The sequence below is a fragment of the Psammomys obesus genome, unplaced genomic scaffold (genome assembly GCF_907164565.1).
Source record: "Psammomys obesus unplaced genomic scaffold, mPsaObe1.curated_primary_1811, whole genome shotgun sequence".
NCBI classification, from domain to species: domain Eukaryota; kingdom Metazoa; phylum Chordata; class Mammalia; order Rodentia; family Muridae; genus Psammomys; species Psammomys obesus.
This window is the reverse complement of record NW_026596158.1, coordinates 4389990-4404777: the sequence shown is the minus strand read 5'-3', so window position 1 is coordinate 4404777 and position 14788 is coordinate 4389990. Positions and strand designations below refer to the sequence as shown.

At 48.8% G+C, this 14788-nt stretch overlaps 1 protein-coding gene across 1 annotated transcript in view; it reads right to left on the bottom strand.

Moving 5' to 3' along the window:
* Rhpn2 (rhophilin Rho GTPase binding protein 2) overlaps positions 1-14788 on the bottom strand; it is a 57408-nt gene that overhangs the window by 28532 nt on the left and 14088 nt on the right. The window contains exons 2-4 of the mRNA XM_055594828.1: positions 8972-9087; positions 2427-2555; positions 16-91 (exon numbers count right to left, since the gene is read on the bottom strand). Of these exons, the coding sequence (XP_055450803.1) occupies positions 16-91; positions 2427-2555; positions 8972-9087 (321 nt within the window). The remainder of the gene's footprint in view (positions 1-15; positions 92-2426; positions 2556-8971; positions 9088-14788) is intronic.

Genomic DNA, 14788 nt, shown 5'->3' with positions numbered 1-14788 from the left:
GAGTTTGAGGTTTACCTTGAGGACGACCGAAAAGTCAACTTCTTTGGTTTCCTTCAGGCCGAGAGGAATCAGAGGAATGGCAAATGTCTCCCTGGAGAGAACACACAGGGTTCGTGAACAGCCCGCCCCACACCAGCCCCTTTGCACCCGTGGCCTCGCCTCCAACTGCCCGCCCAGGTCCCGGACCCCCATCCCAGCATCCCTCCCTTCTGTTTGAAAATGGCTCTCAGCATCCTAAGAGGCTGGACAGCACAGCCTCACTCAACAGAGCCCTACTGTGTTGCTCCACTTCATCTCTCACTTGCCCTCTACAGGCGACTGTGCAAGGGTTAACATCAGGGCTGCCCACCTGCACGAGACCCGTGCCTGGTGTTCTCACTGCTCCGTTAGCTGCATGCCTGCGTCTTTGCTATGCTGGACCTGCCTCTAGCGCCCTCCACGCCCCCAACAATGCCAATGCTAGAACTCGGGGCTCTCAAGGCTCTCCCCATGCCGAGTGTCTTATTGAACATACCCACCAAAGGCCACCGAGTCACCTGGCAGACTGACCTGCAATTGCTCCCTGAACCTACATTCCTAAGGGTAGGGCCAGAAGGAAGTGTTGTGTTTTGCAAATAGGGATTTAGCTCTTTGACCTGTAACAGGAGACCTCCATGGGCTGTTGAGCCCAGCCCACGGGGGAAGGCCAGGAATGCTGGGCAGGGTTGAGTGGACCACGGCTGAAAGCTGAAACTGCCCCTGTGGCACAATGGTGTGAAAGACAGGTGATCCCCAACCCAGGTATGTGGCCTCCCCAAAGCCTTCCCGGAAGGCTGAACTCTGGTGGAAGCAGCTAAGTCCAGGTCTTTCAAGCCCCGCACCCCCAAGTCCTCCTGTGCTCAGTGAGGCCCAATGAGAAGAGGGACCACAGGTATGCTGAAGACCCAAGACCCTAGGGTACCTCCAGACCCAGCGTGGCCACTAGCACGCCTTTCTGTGGCCTGGCCCACTCTGAGTTTTCTCATTTGCACGCTGACATCATGTGTTCTCTGCGCCCCTCACGGACTGGTTGAAAGGCCTAAGGCACTAAGAAGGGCACAACGGGAAAACATGCAAGGTGTCACCGGGAATCCTCGTGTCTTTCTCCGGTGACACAGCCGACTAACTGCTGCCGCTGTGAGGGGAGGCCACTTTGTAGGAGGAACGGCCCCTTCAGCACAGCAACGGGCGGGCAGGCTGAGCGCACACTGCCAGCGCACACTACCCTGCCTGGAACGCTTGAGCCCCTTAGCTGACCACGGGATCTAAAGCATGAGCAAGGCTGAGAGAACCTGGCGGAGAGGGTCTTAGGGGGCTGTCTGTTCTCGCTGGATTTTTGAAACTGCATCAGGGATACCCAGGTAAGCAAGACAAGCACAGGCCAAATAGCCAGCACGGCTCCAGGCACTGAATGCTGGCTCTGACCTTTGAGCAAGGCCCCAGGTGACATGCACAGGATTAGTATTAGGAAATACGCATTCCAAGGTGATGTCTCAACTTTCTAGCATCTTCCTTCTGTTACTGCAGGAAAACTGTTTCTCGTTTCCACTCAGGCTCACCTGCTTCTTGAGAAGGCATGGCTTCCCTGCGCGTAAAGCAAGCGTGGAAGCCACTTCCTTTGAAGCATTTTGGTTATTTTGTTGTGACACTCAGGAATGGGCCTTGTGCAAACTAGGTAACACCCTACCACTCACCCCTCCCCCACACCAGGTATTCTAAGAAGGTGCTCTACCACTGAGCCATGCCCCAGCCCCTTACTGGGTTATTCTAAGCAGGTGCTCTACCACTGAGCCACACCCACCCCAGGTCCTCACTGAGGGATTTTAGGCAGTGGCTCTACCACTGAACTACACAACCTGCCCATTTTGTTTTTTACTTTGGCACAGTATCTTGCTAGGTAGCCCAGGCTGGTCTCAAAGTCATAATCTTCCTGTCTCAGCTTACTGATTAGCTGAGATTACTGCCCCAAGCTACCAGACCCTTTCGGTTATTTCTTCTTATACATGAGTATTCCTCCACCCCAGCCCCAATGGTTCACCTACAGTAAACAGGAATCTCTGAGGTTTCCTGAGTGCCTATATCTCAAATAGTCCCTGAGGAACGGTTTTGAATCTCAGCATTCATTTCTCAAATACCTGACAGGGCCCGTTTCTGAAGGATCCCCATCGTACCATCTTCTATTAGAATTCAGATGGGCCCCCCATTTTTCAGGGCGTGGTATGTGCATCAAAGCAGATTATGCTTTTTGGCATTCAATCCACATTCCAGTTCTGTCCCTACAAAGCTCCCAAGTTCATCGCTTCTACCCCAGCGGTGCTGGCTGGTCCACCACCCCAGTTTGGTGCAGCAACCTGGATGCAGACACACCGTCTGGCTCAGAGAGCCTCGAGAACGCATTGCTCACTCACTCGGTGCCCTGGTACACCCCCACGGAGATGTTGAGCCCCTCTAGCTCCTCCTTCAGCATCTGCAGGTCTGAGTTGACAAAGCTCAGCTCCAGGCGAACCTGCTCCCGCACCTTCTGGTTCGTGGCAACTCTGTTGAGAGAGAGAGAGAGAGAGAGACTTTCATCCAGTGTCCTTGCTGAGCCACCCTTATAAGGACTCTCAGGGGATGGCTATCAGATGAGCAACCTCAGAGACCCTGGGTACCGGCACTATCCTGACCACACCAGCCAGCAAACAGACCTGGGATGTGGCCGGCAACACGGCAAGCTGCTGAACAAGGTAAGGGCTGGACCCAGGCATGCTGGCATCCCGAGAGATCCATGAGAGAAATTATCCTTGAGAAGACCCAGACCAAGAGGCAAATAATCTTCTCTCCGTCATCCACTAACCGGTCATAAATTATCTCCCTAACACTTGGGAGGCAGAGACAGGAGGACTAAGGGTTTCAGGCCCACCTGGGCAACCGAGTGTGGCTGACTCACCAAAAACCAAATCGAAACAAAGCTTAGACCATGAATAAGATCACGCACAAGGCTGGCGAGATGGTTCAGTGGTTAAGAGCCCGTACCCCTCTTTGCAGGGGACCCAAAGTTGGATTCCCAGCACTCACCTCAGGTGGCCATCCCAGTTGTCTGTCACAAAGAGCAACTATCTATAAAAGCTGATCGCTAACATATTTACTGGTGAAAGACTGTTTGCTTTCCTCTTTTGAACAAAGCAAATAAAGCCACTCTGAAGTTTTTTGTTTTTCTCTTCCTTGTTTCAGTGCTAGGGATGGACGCAGAGCTTTGTACATGCTGGACAAGTTTTGTATCAACCGTCCCTCCATCCCTCCATCCCTCCCTTCTTTCCTTCCTTACTCCCAAGTGTTGAGTCGACAGGCTGAGCCATCAAGTCCAGCGTACTTAACAACCCCAGTAGCATAATGCACTGAACAGAGAGGAAAGCGGGGGAGATAAAAAGGAGCAGGAGGACAGAGAAAGAGGCAAGAAATTGTTCCTAAGTGGGGGGGAGGGGGGCACTTTTCTGGAATCCCAGCACTGGAGAAGGCACAGGCAGGTGGAACTCTGTGATTTCTGGTCTACAAAGTGAGTCCACAGCAGCCAAGGCTATAGAGAAACCTTGTCTCGAAAAAGAAAAGAAACGATTCCTAAAATTTATTTGGAGATGCAAAGAACCAAAAAGAGCCAAAATGATTATGAGAAAGAAAAGTGAAGTTGGTGGACATGCACTGACTAAGAAAGTCACCAGTCAGTGGGCAGTGCTGGTGCTGCCTTTAATCCCAGCACTCGGGAGGCACAGGCCAAGTGGATCTCCTGAGTTGGAGGCCAGCCTGGTCTACAAAGCAAGCTCAGGATAGCCAGGGCTACAAAAAGAAACCCTGTCTCAGGAAAAGAAAAAGAAAAGAAAAAAAAAAAAAAAAAAAAAAAAGGTGACTACAAAGCCAAAACTGGCACAACATGGTACTGATTAGAACAGAGACTAAAATGGAACAGGCACTGCAGAGATTTATCTGTGCATTTACGGTCAATTGATTTTGATGAAAATGCCGAGATAGCTGGGACAGCAGTAGAGAGAAGCATTTAGTAAATGATGGTGAAGCAATTAAGACTCCCATCAGATGCTGGCGGCCAGGAGGGTTCTGGGCTTTGTTTTCAGGACTCTTTTGACCTTCGGGGACAAAGATGACTCAGAAATCAACCTGAAGTTTGAGCTGTCCCTAGAACAGGGGGGATTTTTCATCGACTCATTGGTGGAAGAAGCATTCTCAAATATGGTGAACCTAGGCAAGATGGTGGATATTCCCAGCTATCTCTGGGCCAGGCTGGAGATGGACAAATCTAGACCCATCGGGCCCAGGTCAGGGAGCAAGGGCGGAGGTTTGAGTTTGTCAGCTCCTTTGCTGTGTACCCAGGCTGCTTTTCTGAATGAAAACAAATGGCTTCAGTAGACCTTCTCTGAGGAACTTGGCCTTTCTACAGCAGCGCTCCAATGTGCGTCTCCCTGAGGCTACTGTGGCCTAGCAACTGAACTACGTCTGAGAAGCAGCAGGCAAAGAGTGTTTTGGCCCTTTCTTGGCCAGAAAAGGTACACCACCACCACCAGGACTCCCTGTGACCTGTGTCACAAGGGTAGGAATCAGCTCTCTGACTTCATCAGCATTAACCCACCAATAGACTCATAATGTGATGGGATTCTGGGGCTGTAGAGGAATATCAATTCAGAACATGGCTGCTCTGGCAAGAGATCACATCCAAAGACCTTCTAGGTCTCTGTGTGATCTAGCTGGAATACAGACACGTCCTTTAATCCCAGGAGACAGAGGCAAGCAGAACTCTGAGTTCAAAGCCAGCCTGGTGTAGAGCAAGTTTCAAGTACAGGAATGGTGGTATATACTTTAATCACACAGAGCATGACAGAGACATGCCGGTCTCTGAGTTCTTGTCAGTTCTGTACAGGCAGTTCAGTAAGTTGAGAGGCAGGGCAGTGAAGCTAAGTTCATGACAGTTCAGTTTGTGGAATTCAGAAGCACAAAAGAGTTTTACAGAGAGAGATTGAAGACAGAATAAGCTAAACACAGGTGAAGATAGAACAAGCCAGAGGATGAGAAGGAGCCAGAAGATTAGAACAGATTGCTAGAGTTAGTTTGAGGCCAAGCAGAGCAATTCAGTTAGAAACCAAGAGAAGCCAGAGTGAATCAGTCAGCTTGGAGAGGAGTCTGAGCCAGACCAGCTGAGTTAAACTAGCCAGCCAGAGTTCAGAAAGAACTAGTAAGGGTGAGCTCACTCAGCAATAAGTCTTAGAGGCTGAAAGCATTCTGGGCCTAGGTTATATTCTTATGGAAGTTAGAATCTTCCAGGACTAGGTCTCGGTTGCTAGGCGGAGGCAGTAGGCCTTCAAGATGACAATTAAATCAGGTGAATAAAAGGTACTGTAAAGTGGAGCAGTGGTGGCAACATTAATGCTTTTGAAAGATGCTATCCTGTCCCCGCCTCTGTCCTGTCAATCACACTCTATGGCCCAGCTGCCATAGAGGCACAGGCACCTGACCCAGGCTAATTCTTCCTTTCCTTTGGCCCTGAATTACACATCCAGCTGACCTCAGACTGAAATTCCAACAAGCTAGCAAAATCCAGCCTCTTTCCATGTTGTTTTGTTTTTGTTTTTTTCAAGACAGGGTTTCTCTGTGTAGCCCTGGCCATCCAGGAACTCCCTCTGTAGACCAGGCTGGCCTCAAACTCAGATCCACCTGCCTCTGTCTCTCGAGCACTGGGATTAAAGGCGTGTGCCACTATCACCAGCGAAATCCAGCCTCTTTGAACTAGTTTTTTTGTTGTTGTTATGGTTGTTATTTTTTGTTTTTTGTTTTCAGGTATCTATCACAGCAATGTTAAAATTAAATGGTAATTTCACATTCTGATCCACGTGCCCCTATTCCTATTCCTGTGTAGTACACAGCACTCTATGATTGAACATTAGCTCTTTATTTCTGGTTTAGGGTGGTTTCATTTTCTTCTAAACCTTTTCTTAAAACTGTCCCTCTGAGAACAGACTCCACACTGACTCCAAGTCTCTCGAGTGCATCAGAGGCCATGTTGGGAAAACTTAACCACTACCCCCACAACTGTTCCCACATCCCAGCTCTGCCAAGGGTTCAAATGTATATGTGTGTGGGAGGTGTTCGCCTCACTGTGCCCTATACAGACCCTTGGCCAAGGCATCGAGATCCGTCCCCAGTGCGGGAAGAAGGCAGGTACAGGTTCAGGCATCAGTTGAAGACCAAGGACACTCGGGAATCCACTGCATAGCCATGCTCAAGACCCCCGGAGCTGGCCACGACAGTAGTCATTAACTCACTACAGCCAAGGACCCAGATGGCTGACCCTCGGCCTAGCCGTCACAAAGTGACTTGTTCGCTTGGCTGTCGGTGTGCTGCTTTTTTTACCCCTTAACTGGTTGCCAATATTTAAAAGTTCAGCGATCCTAAGATTTTAAAACCCTAGCATGATGGCCCAGGCATAAAACCCCGAATCTGGAGAGGCAGAGGCAAGAGAATCTTGAGTTCCAGGCCAGTCAAGGATACAAGGTGAGACTCTTTTCCTTGAGGAAACAAAGACAAAAAACAGGACTGAGCTGGCAAGAGTGTTTGCCCATCCATTAAACCTGGGTGTGGCAGGGAACACCTGTAACCCCAGTACCCGGGAGGCAGAGTCAGGAGGACCCTCACAACGTCAAGGCCCAGCCTGGGCTACCCAGTGATTTTCAGGCCAGCCAAGGCTACACAGTGAGACCTTATATTAAAAAAAGGAGAAAGGAGAAAGGAGAAAAAAAGAAAAAAGAATGCCTGCGGGCTGTAATAGTGCTAAGGAGACTGAGACAGGAAAGTCTCCCAAGTCCCAGGCCAGCCTGGGCTATATGCTGCTTACTCCCAGCATTCCCCACAGCGCCCATCATGGAGCACCGCCCCCTGCCGCAGCCCATTCACTCACCAGCTTGTACAGGACACACAGAAACCTCAGAGTGAGGCGGCACTGCCGATTGAGCCTAACTAGCAGTGTAAGAAGGCAACCTGAAGGTCTAACCAGAACGTTTCAACAGCCTATTCTTTAACTAAAAAAACTAGTTAGTGAAAACTGAACAACCTGGTAACTTGCTTTCATCTGTCTCGGAAATACAATCTGGTTTCTGCCTCACCTTTCTCCAGGGAGGGAAAGAAAACGGGAGGGCAGGACACTGCCAGCGCCCAGGCGGGAGCAGCGCTTCAAAGTACCCGCTATCTCCCAGCAAGCTCCAGGAAGCGCACCGATTCTTGGCTGATGTGGAGCAGGCAAGGGGAGGACCTTCAAGGGACATGAAACCGCTCCAAGCACAGCCTCGGCCAAGTCTGTGCAGCGAACGGCTGGGACCCTCATTTCCAAGCCCGAGTTTCTGTGTACGTTTCCCCAAATGCCCGCTTGCCCGTGTCGTAACTGTTCTAGCCTCATCTCGGGATCTCGGCGGGACATCTGGCAATCTGAGGGCAGGACGGCCATGCCCAAAGTATGACAGTAATTACCTGTTACAGTAGCGGCAGCCGGGGACACCGTGGGCCCAGAGCGAGGCTTGGCCCGATGCCCTCGATTTCAGGAAGCTTTGCTGTCAGTCGGGTCTGATTAATAAATACCTTGTGCTTCCTCTGACAACAGTCTCTAAACCGGGTGCTTTAAACTTATCCGTCTCTAGGAGAATCATTTACCGCCCTGTCCTACCAGCTGCCACCCTCCACCAACCGGCCAAGTCACTGCTAAACTGACCGTAAGTTTGATTGCGTCTGGCCTGGGCCTCAGAGAACCTGTAGCTGGTGCTGTTAAGCAGCCCTCCTCTCTGCCGTGAGAACTCCCCAACACGGCTGGCCAGGTGCTCAGCAGGGAAAGGCGCTTGCTGCCAAGCTTGACAGTTCAACCTCCAGGATTTCACATGGTAGAAGGGGGGGAACTGTCTCCGAAAAGTTATGCTCTGCGCATGGACACACCCATGCGTGCAGGCACACATGCATGCGCACACACAAGCACAAAGCGGTAAAAAGCAGGAGAGTCAGGAGTTCAAGGTCATCCTTGACTACCTAGCAGGCTTTAGGTCAGCCTGGGCTGGATAAGACCCCCGCCTCATAAAACCAAAGGACTACCCTGTAAGGTCCTAAAGCGGGGAGGGAGCTGCGGGTGGGAGCTGGGGAGATGGCGTGGCTTGCGACACGATCCTAAAGGCTTGGGTTCACCAGAAATGAGACCCCGCCTCAACAAGATGGAAGGCGAGAGCCACCAGCCACAGGCTGTCTGCTGAGGGAAGAGACTGCACCGGTAGCAGCTGGAACACTGCACTTAAGGGTGTGGGGAGGGTTGGCGGCTGTCTAGACACCTGCACAGCTTCACCGAGCTCTGCCTTGGTAAGTAACTATTTTATCCCCACAGCAGGGCAGTGAGAACACAATACAACAGCTCTGCCTCTCTCATTAACTCTCGTTTTTTTTTTCTTTCTTCCCTAGACAGGGTTTTGCTGCTTTGCCTAGGTGTCTCAGACTCCAGGGTTCAAGCAATCCTCCTGCCTCAGCCCTTCAGGTAGCTGGAACCACAGGTACGTGCCAGTGAGTCCTGTTTATGACTTCTCTCATTAGAAAGGTAGACGCTAGGGATTTAAATGCCCCGTTCTTTCCTTTTGGCCCTTCCCGCCCTCATCCAGGCCACATACGCATTCACCAGGCACTGACTCTCCCTGCCAGGCACAACTCTGGGCAGCAGAGAAGGGAGTCGTGCCCAGAAGCAAATGCTAAGACAGTAACTGGACTTCCGAACAACGTGGCTACCACTGGGGGCTGGACATGTGCTTAGCAGCTGAGAGCACTGGCTGCTCTTGCAGAGGACCCAAGCAAGATCCCAGGTGAGGGTGTGGGCTCCGCCTGTCCATCAAACAGACAGGCCCTCAGGAGAGCCAGGACTCCTGGCCGAGGCAACAAGGACAGAGGTACCCACTTGAGAAGGTTTTCGGCTCCTGTCCGCATCCGCACAGCCTTGAGGATCTGCTGGTTCAAGGCAGCCCTTTGATTCTGCAACTTGCTCCGGCCAGTTTGTGCAAGAGGATTACAACCCTGAGTGGAAAAGAAGAGACATCCCTTCAGAGATCAGTTACACCAAAAATGATGACATTCTGTAGAACAGGGGAAAATATGCTTAACCAACCCATAAAATCTCACCAGCATGACTGCCCAAACATGAGCTGCACAAGGACATCAATGGACAGGCCAAAGTGGACAGGGGAAAGCCTGGGAGGTCTCAACCCCACGCAAAGATGTAATGGAAGTTTTGGGTTCTTTGTAAACTCTGTTATGTTATGTAAATATGTTTTTGTTTCAATCCCAAGTGAGGCATTTTAGTTGGGGCTTTAGTTTGTCCAAAGCTGATAACTGCCTCCTGTGGGGCGTGGTCTTTGCCAGCTGGTAATTGTTTGGCATGGAGAGGGGTGTGGTCTAGGGCTCTGAGGATACACATGTTAAGAGCCCAGAAAGAGAAGGTGTGGCATTCGGCAGGTGCTTTTAGCTCCCTGGCTAGTGTCCGGGAGCCCAGCTCTTAGAGGGACTGGTGAGGTTGGTGCTCTGTGCTCAGGCGGAGAGGGTATGTATGTACATATATATATATATATAAAATTATATGAAATGGTATAAACATATATTATATGTTATAATAATATATAATGCTACGCATTATATAATACTATATATATATATATATACACACACACCAGTAACATATGAACTGAAGAGGTTATATTTTGGAATATATATGTGTGTACATATACATACATGCTTGCAATAACAATTAGTAGAAAAGTAGCCAGGAATTTGAAGGAGAGTGGAGGGAGCATATAGGACATTTTGGAAGAAAGAAAGGGAAGGGAGAAATGTGGCAGTTGTAATCTCAAAAACTGTTTTTTTTTTTTTTTTAATGACAGTGTAGAAAATAAGAGAACTCATAAAATATAAACATAAAAATCAAAATAACACAGCCCCCAGACAGACACTGGGAGTTGGTGTCTTCTGCCCCAGTCTCTTCTCTGCCACCATGACAGTGGCACAAACCACCTTCTTCCCCAGTATTAAAATGCACCAACATAACGAGGCACAGTGGCACACGCCTGTAATCTCAGCACTCGGGGAGGCAAAGGCAGGTAGATGTCTGTGAGTTCGAGGCCAGCCTGGTCTACAAAGTCCAGGACAGCCAGGGCTACACAGAAAAACCCTGTTCTGAAAAAAACGGAAAAGGAAAAAAAAAAGCACCAACTTTGGTTGGCTGGTTTGTAGATGTGTTTTTGTAGCATCTCTGCTCAAACCAACACCCCGAGAGCTCATTCCAAAGATCCCCACTGTCCAGCACAGACCACATCTCCAGAATCCAGGACGGAGAAGGCAGTGATGGTAAACCAGTTGGAGCACAGCGCACAAACCTCACCAGTCCTTCTAAGAGCTGGGCTACGGGACCCCAGCCAGGGCCAGTCCAGCCCACTGCGAGCCACTCTAAAAACAGCCTGTGGCACTCACAGCTGCACTTTCTCACTGTCCTCTCAGGGATTTCCCCTTCGGGGCAGGAGAGATGGAGGTTAAAAGCTTGCGCTGCTGCTGCTACTACGGGGGGCCTGAGTTCAAGTCCCAGCACCCCCACATGGCACAACTTCCCAGCCACCTCTCAACTCCAGCTCCAGGGGATTCAACGTCCTCATCTGGCTTTGACAGACACCTGTCCTCATGTGCACATACCGCCACATATGGGCACACCTGTACACAGACTTTAAAATAATTTAAAAAAAAAATAAGTAAATAAAAACCCCCCTTAGGGGCTGGAGAGATGGCTCAGAGGTGAAGAGCACTGGGCTGTTCTTCCAAACGTCCCAAGTTCAATTCCTAGCAACCACATGGTGGCTCAAAACCATCTACAGTGAGATCTGGTGCCCTCTTCTGGCATGTTGGCACACATTCAGGAAGAATGATGTATAAATAATAAATAAATAAACAAATCTTTTTAAAAAATCCCCCTTAGAATACAGTGTTTTTACAGGGAGGTGGCGGCGTGCTCCTGTAATCCCAGCACTCATGGAGGCAGGAGGATCTCTGTGAGTTCGAGGCCAGCCCCAGCTACAGAGCAAGACCCTCTCTCAAGCAAACAAACAAATAGAAAATGAAGGCAAAGACGCCAGTGAGCTGGCTCACTGGATAAAGCCACCTCTTGCCCAGCCTAAGGACCCGAGTTCAAACTCTCTGACCCACGTGATGGAAGGCGAGTACCAGCCTCTGCCAGTTGAGCTCTGACCTCCACGGCCACACCATGGCACACACACGACACCATAATAATAACCACACCACCTCTGATCTCCACAGGCACACCATAGCTCGCACACAACACCAAAATAACAACAACAAATGTTCAAAAAAAAATGTTCAAATGTACAAAAATCCAAAACAAGATTGCCTATTTTTATAAAAGACTTATAACTTCCCTATAGTTGGATTATCAGATTATTTCTTAGTCTCTAATTTAAAAAAAAAAAAAATGGGTTGAGCCAGGCATGGCGGTGCATGCCATTAACCCCAGCGCTCCAGGCAGGGCAGGCAGATTCCCTGTGATTTGGAAGACAAGCTGGTCTATAGAATGAGACCCTGTCTCAAAAACAACAACAACAAAATCACTTAACATTGCTGGAAATCCAAGCTAGGCAGGATCTGTGTGTGTGCAAGGCAGGTGCCCTACTAAAAAGGTACAAAGCCAAGTCTGTGTTTTCATCTGGTACACACATAGGAACGTATGTTTTTACAAGTCTTGAGTGTTTTCTCTAAGATGTATGTCTAGGGCAGTCAGTCTAGACCCTCGTTAATGCTACCCCAGAGCCAGCCAACTACCCCCCAGTGTGTGAAGAGCGCACAGATTTACCCTTGCGGACACCCTTCTGCTCACTGTCGCTGGACTAAGTCTCCGTTTCCCTTTCCTTTCTTTATGGAGAAACACACACTGTAGCACTCACCCATTTAGGAGAAAGAAAGAGATGGGACGTTGGAATGGACTATCAGAGGGGAGCCTGTCGTTTGCCGCAGGACAAACACGACAAACACGACAAACACACGAAGAGAAGCACCGCAAGAACTCAGGTATACGGAGAACCCCAGCGCCACACACAGAGATAAGTGAAGTCAACCGTGGCGGAGCCGGAAACTTGGAGAGTGCTCAGTCGTGTATCAAGAGTAAAAATATGCCAGTGTGCAGGGCAGAATTCAGGAGGCAGAGGCAGGAGGATCTCTTGCCTTTGAGGACAGTCTACATAGTGAGTTCCAGGACAGCTGGAGCTACAATGTGAGACCCTGTCTTGAAAAAGCCAAAAAATATAACACAGAGACAGGGAAGATTGACACTGTATCTGAGATTCCCGAGAAATGAGATTTTAGTTGCTCTTAACCACACCCCCACACACACACACACAACAACAAGACAAAACCCAGTAACTGTGCACAGTTACATTTGTGTAAATATTTCCCTATCTGATGGTATCCAGTCACTGAGCTGAAAGTCACACTGTCATTGTTTTTGAAGTCTACAGTTGACCTTTTGACCAGTCATGGCTGAACACGCCTGTAATCTCAGCACAGCTGAGGCAGGAGGGTCAAGAGTTCCAGAACCTGGTGTCAGTGAAAACCTGTGGCAAAACAGAAAAAAACAAACAAACAAACAAACAAACAAAAAAACGTCACCACCTAACCATTTAAAACACCCAGGACCTGGAGTCAGCCCTCAGAAGGGAACACATGCTCAGCTGGTTCAGTCCCCAGCTGAGTAAATAAAAGAGCAGTCAGTGTTTTTCATTTGCTTTTTAAACATCTTCCCGACTACACACGGCCGTCACATATTTCTGATTTTGGAGCATTTTAGCATCCCCAAAAGAAACTGAGCATCCATTAGCACCCATTCCTCATCCCCAAGCTTTGCTAGCTGTCTTTGGTCTGTACAGACTTGCTCACTGTGGATATTTCGAATAAATGGGACTATTCGGTATGGGGGGGAGGGGGGCGCGCTCACCCATGTGTACATGCCGGAATTAGTCCTTCAAGCACTTTGCAAACTAGCTTTCTCTTCTCCTTCCCCCACCACATCCTTGTTTCATCGTTGTTTGAAAAGGTATTAATTAACGCGTTAATCTGTGGTCCCCCTGCCTCAGCTCCCTATGTTTTGGATTTACAGACCAGGGCCCCACACCTGCCTGGCATATTGTTTTCAGAGTTCACCCAGATCACAGCCTGAACCAATTTACTCTTTCATCCTTACATAAGCACACAACATTTGTTCTGTTTAACCATTCACCAGTCGCTGGACTCTGTGTGTGTGTGTGTGTGTGTGTGTGTGTGTGTGTACTGGGCTGTGATGGCTCACACCTTTAATCCCAGCATTCAGGAGGCTGAGGCAGTCCAATCTCTAACCTAATGTACAGAGTGAGTTTCAGGACAGCCAGGGCTACACAGAGAAAGACTGTCTCGAAAAAGAAACGACAACAAAGCCCCTAAAATAACATTTTCTATTTAAGTTGTTCTTTAAATAGCCATTGCTGATTTTTTTATATCTACCTAGGGGTTATGTGGTTAACACTATGTCAACCGTGTGAGAAACTATCAGATAATTTGTCAAAGCCATTACACTATTTTATATTCCCATTAGCACGTATTCTACAACCAAGACACGGCCCAGCCCTTCTCTGGTAAATCAAGTACCAAATTGCAGCCCCGGACCTACTGTGGTGGTGTTTGTTTGTTTGTTTGTTTGGCAGCCATCTGTCTTAGGTTTCTCTTGCTGTGATAAAACACCATGCCCAAAAGCCAACTTGGGAAAAAAAAAAGTTTTATTTCATCCTGTAACTCTCTGGTCACAATCCATCATCACTCTCCTAGTCATGGTGGGAACTAGAGCGGAAGCCGGCCTGCATCCTTGTCAATCATTAATCAAGCAACACCCCGCTGACTGGCCTTCAAGTCAGTCTGATGGTGGCATTTTCTGTTCCCAGATACGTCTAGGTTTGTGCCAAACTGACATCAAACTAGCCAGCATACCATCCTGGTGTGTGCATGGTATATCACTGTGACTCAACTGTTTCATTGGCGTGGCTTAGGGAGATGACTCAACAACAGAGGGCCTGCCTAGCTGTGCCAGGCCTGAGTCCCATTCTAGTGCTGCACACCCCTCCTACAGAAAAAAATCAAATCAAACAAATCATGCTGGGCATTGCAGAGACTATCGCTGGGGGCCTCAGGCCCTGACTAAGTCAGTAAGAATTCTCATCCCATGTCATCTTCCCTAAGTGGCCCTTCGATGTGGAAATCCGGTCCAGAAAATCTTGAGTCTTTTTTCATGGGCTTGTGGCCATTTCTACATTTTTTTTTTCTCAGAAGTTATTGACTGAAAACCATCACCCATTTTGAAACTGGGTTGGTTATCTTATTTGTTGGGTTTCAAAATGTTTTGTTTTAAATGTGTTTCTCGTTTAGTTTTAAGACAGGCTCTCTCTATGCAGCCCAGGTCAGCTTCTAATTTACATCCATCTTCTTGTATCAGCCTCCTGGGCATTAAGAGGTGTCAACGCTCCAGAGGCAGAGGCAGGGGGAATCTCTTAGTTCAGGGCCAGCCTAGCATACAAAAAGAGTTCCAAGACAACTGGGACTACACAGACAAACCCTGTCTAAAAAAGAAGAAAAGAAAAAGAAAGAAAGAAAGAAAGAAAGAAAGAAAGAAAGAAAGAAAGAAAGAAAGAAAGAAAGAAAGAAA